Below are 2625 nucleotides of genomic sequence, written 5' to 3' on the forward strand. Positions count from 1 at the left end.
ATATGCGTTACATACATTATATTATTATATCTATTAATACTATATATGCTGTATCGTATTAAACAAGCTGTGATGAGTACTTCCTGGATTATGTATCCTGAAAAGAACATAGTAGAAGTCATAGATCTAGCAAAAGAAGGTCTTGTCTGATCAATAAGGATACAAACAAAGATAAAATATCTGTTTTTAAACTATAGTCGTTCACCTAAATCTTAAAAATTCAGTTATTGGGTTCAATCTTCCATTAGTAACCTGCTAAATAATATTTGTCCGCCTAATATATATAAGACATAAGTAGTGGGGCACAGAGAAAAATAAGACTCAGAAATTTCACAGCATAATGAAGATGCATGATTAAAGAGTTGCACATTTCCAAAGAGAGGCATGTTGAAGATGTATGGTTGTCTTTCCCCAGGACCAATTACTATTGCAGTATTTTATAGCTGAGTATGTATTCACTTGACTTTTTCTTTTCAGTTGACTTTTGAATGACTTTTAGCAGGTTGCCAGGTAACTAGATGGATATGATCATTCTATGTAGAAGAAAGCATACTGGTACAAGAAAGCATGCTTTTAGACGTTTCAAGAAAATAGGTCAAAATACAAAGTACATGGTTCAAGTGAAGAGAAGCAGTATTACCTAGATAGGAAAGGGCCCACTAAAGAGCACTGCCTCCTGACCTTGGGCCCAGATCCCACTGGGAAACAGATTGCATATCCAATTCAGGCCATTTGAAAACAAATGGATGCTGTACCCAGGGAAATCACAATTGTTCGTGAAGTTCCCGAGGTAAATGACTAGGACAAAAAAGAGCTGTGATTACCAGAGGAAACAGGAACCAGAAAGGTTGCTCAGGCAGGACATAGTGAACTTGCAAAGCCCTGCTCAAAAGCTGTTGCAGGAACAAACCCCTGATCTTGCTTTTGTTCCTCCCTCCATCCTCCTACAGTTAAACCTGACTAGCAGTGAGAAGGTACAGGGGTTTGTGTTCCAGGGCCCAGAATGTAACAGAAAGGAGTGGGGGACAGACAATGGCTGGTGAATGCAGAATGGGCTGTAAAGCATACACTAAGACAAGTTAATATTTGCACTATAGCTTATTGATGACATTCATGTTAAAATATTTGGGCTGCAATGCAGAGGCTTCACTGGGAGATGGAGACCATGGAAGTGGGATAAGCGTTGTTGCTTACAAAATCACTTAATAACCTAGACCAAAAAACATTAAGAGATGAATCTGAATAGACTTGGTGGGACTAAGAAAGACAAGAAATCAAATGGGTGTTTAGGAGAAATAAATGATATTGAGGATGACATCATTTCATTTTCTAACAACCTTTAGGCAGAGAAAGGTGGTTTTCTGCTTTGGCATGCTCTCTGCATCTGTCTCCAATGATACCACCTTCCACCCTTCTGCATTTATTCTACTTGGAATCCCTGGGATGCAAGAGCAGCACGTTTGGATCGCCATCCCCTTCTGCTCCATGTACATCCTCGCTCTGGTTGGCAATGGCACCATCCTGTACATCATCACGACCGACAGAGCTCTGCACCAGCCCATGTACCTCTTCCTGTGCCTGCTTTCCATTACTGACCTGGTCCTCTGCTCAACAACGTTGCCCAAAATGCTGGCAATCTTCTGGCTCAGGTCCCACATAATATCCTATCACGGCTGCCTCACCCAGATGTTCTTTGTGCATGCAGTTTTTGCCACCGAGTCAGCTGTTCTGCTGGCCATGGCTTTTGACCGCTATGTGGCGATCTGCCGTCCACTGCATTACACATCTATCCTCAATGCCACCATGATCGGGAGAATTGGTCTGGTGTGTGTGATTCGCAGCCTTCTGTTTGTTTTCCCCTTTGTTATCCTCATTGAGCGCTTGCCTTTCTGTGGACACAGAGTGATCCCCCACACTTACTGTGAACACATGGGCATAGCCAAGCTGGCCTGTGCCAGCATCAACCCCAACAGCGTTTATGGCCTTACAGTAGCACTTTCAGTCACTGGCATGGACGTGATCCTCATTGCCACTTCCTACATTATGATTCTGCAAACTGTGCTGCGACTGCCCTCTAAAGACGCCCAATTCCGAGCATTTAGCACTTGCGGAGCTCATATTTGTGTGATTCTTATCTTCTATATTCCTGCCTTTTTTTCATTTTTCACCCATCGCTTTGGCCACCAAGTATCTCCTCGGGTGCACATTGTCCTTGCAAATCTCTATCTGCTTGTGCCCCCTGTTCTCAACCCTCTGGTCTATGGCATTAATACTAAACAGATCCGCCTGAGAATATGCAACTTTTCTATGGTGAGGAGGTAACTCTACTCTCCACGTGCCCAAAGAGCTACTAGGAAAAGCTATAATTAATCTTTTATCTTCCACATACCTAGACTAGCAGTTGCTGCCTCTACTAATTCCAGCAAACAGGTATCATGTATTCGCTGATATTTTGGAGTATTTAGAGCAGCTCATCCATATATTTGCTAAATCTTATTAATTTCCCATAATAATGGGGCCTGTTGATGGACCTACAGATCTTGAATTTTCCCAAAGAAAGATTAGGAGGCAATGTGAAAAGAGCAATCAGAGAGGATGAATTTTATGTACAGAAATTGCATATGT

The 2625-nt window shown here is 42.1% G+C and overlaps 1 protein-coding gene across 1 annotated transcript; it reads left to right on the forward strand.

The window, feature by feature from the left end:
* Positions 1-1371: 1371 nt before the first annotated feature.
* On the forward strand, positions 1372-2322 carry LOC101582790 (olfactory receptor 52D1-like). Its single transcript, XM_004642014.1, has one exon. The coding sequence runs from the start codon at positions 1372-1374 to the stop codon at positions 2320-2322; it is 951 nt and encodes a 316-aa protein (XP_004642071.1).
* Positions 2323-2625: the final 303 nt, after the last annotated feature.

This window comes from Octodon degus, unplaced genomic scaffold (genome assembly GCF_000260255.1).
Source record: "Octodon degus isolate 3935 unplaced genomic scaffold, OctDeg1.0 scaffold00146, whole genome shotgun sequence".
NCBI classification, from domain to species: Eukaryota; Metazoa; Chordata; class Mammalia; order Rodentia; family Octodontidae; genus Octodon; species Octodon degus.

Bases quoted from the DNA above. Each gene is read 5' to 3' on its own strand.
- LOC101582790 (XM_004642014.1), top strand. From the start codon at position 1,372: ATGCTCTCTGCATCTGTCTCCAATGATACCACCTTCCACCCTTCTGCA.